This window comes from Galeopterus variegatus, unplaced genomic scaffold, assembly GCF_000696425.1.
Source record: "Galeopterus variegatus unplaced genomic scaffold, G_variegatus-3.0.2 Scaffold522, whole genome shotgun sequence".
NCBI lineage: Eukaryota > Metazoa > Chordata > Mammalia > Dermoptera > Cynocephalidae > Galeopterus > Galeopterus variegatus.
Window position 1 is genome coordinate 133,064 of NW_007726633.1, and position 1,368 is coordinate 134,431.

General features: G+C 71.1%; 1 protein-coding gene across 1 annotated transcript in view; it reads right to left on the reverse strand.

Moving 5' to 3' along the window:
* CLK3 (CDC-like kinase 3) overlaps positions 1-1,131 on the reverse strand; it is a 16,156-nt gene extending 15,025 nt beyond the window's left edge. The window contains 3 exon segments of the mRNA XM_008569640.1: positions 40-297; positions 299-334; positions 336-1,131. Coding sequence (XP_008567862.1) covers positions 40-297; positions 299-334; positions 336-485 — 444 coding nt within the window. The 5' untranslated portion in view covers positions 486-1,131.
* Positions 1,132-1,368: the final 237 nt, after the last annotated feature.

A 1,368-nucleotide genomic window follows, 5' to 3' on the forward strand; every position in this document is an offset into this window, starting at 1 on the left:
CCCCCGCCGCCACCGCAGCGGGCCCCGTCCCACACTCACAGTCTCCCAGGCTCCGTCTGCAGCTAGGCCCCACTCCCCGCTCCGGACGTCTCTTCCGCTTCCGGCTCCGACCTCCGCCCGTGGCGGCCCCGCCCCCTCGCGTGACGCCGTCGTCGCCTGCGGCGACTCGACCCGGCTTGGAGGCCTAGCCACTCTAGCTCCCGACTCGAAGGCTCTGGAGGACCTGCCCTCTCCGTCCCGGTCGGTTCCACGGCCGTGGAGACTAGTTCCGGGAGGGCCGAAGGGGCGTCCCGGGCCACGGCCCACCCCTTGCCGTGTCGCGACGCACGTAGGCCTCCCAGACCGGACAGGTGCGCGTTCCCGGCAGGCGGGGCCCTCGCAGCCGAAAGGTGGAGCCCCGACCCGGCGGCGGGGTTCGTCCCGTTCTGCCGCCCCGACGCCGCCGTGTCTGCCAAACCCCTCCTGCGCGCGGAGAGGACGGGCATTGTTTCCCTGGGGCCTGACGGGCGCAAGAGACGACGGAAGTCTGTGCGCCCGGGCTCGGGCAGGCGGGCGCACCTCCGCTAGCGTGAGGGAAGCGAGAGACACGTTAGTCACTCGGCGTGTGCGGGGTTTTTGAAGGCCGTGGCGGCACGCCCGAGCTCGCTCGTGCACGCAGAGCAGTTCCTGGCTAGACACCCGAGAGCCACACTGGTGGAGCGTCTTGCAGGGGCCGGGGTCTGGGGGGTGAGGGGGCGCCCTCCTCCTTGAGCATCCTTGGAGCGTCTGACTGCCGGCCAGCATTGTTTCTCAGTTAAGAAACCCCCACCAAACAAAAGCCCCGCGCCCTGCTGCGGTCACGCCCCGCTGACCGTCTCTCCTCCGAGTCACTCGATGACCCCCTTTTGCAGAGGCCTCGAGCGTGGGGTCACCAAAACCTTCCCCACCTACGGCCCCGCGTCTAGTCAGGACGGGATTACGAGGCCCCATTTTCCAGATGAGAAAACTGAGGTCGGAGTTCCACGTCGTGAGCGTGCGCGGCCCGCCCGGGCTGGGAGTGGCGTCCCCGCCCCCGGGCTCTCGCGGGCGTCGCGCAGCGAAGCGGGCGTGCGCGGCTCCAAATTGCCCCCACGCAACGCGAGGACTGGAAATCCGCGGCGGGCAGGGTATCGCTCCAGGCAGGGGGGGGCCGCCCTCCTCGGGACGGCGCCGCGGGGACAGCCGGGGTTTCCCCCGCACCGTGGGGCTGCCCGCCGCGCCCCACCGAGGCACGCCCCTGACGCGGGACGCGTCTCCACGCCCGGGCCGGCGCTGTCGCAGCGGAGCTCCCTCTGGAGCTGTGGCTGTGCCTCCAAGTCCTTTTTCTCTGGCTCCCCCTGAAGCTGCGGT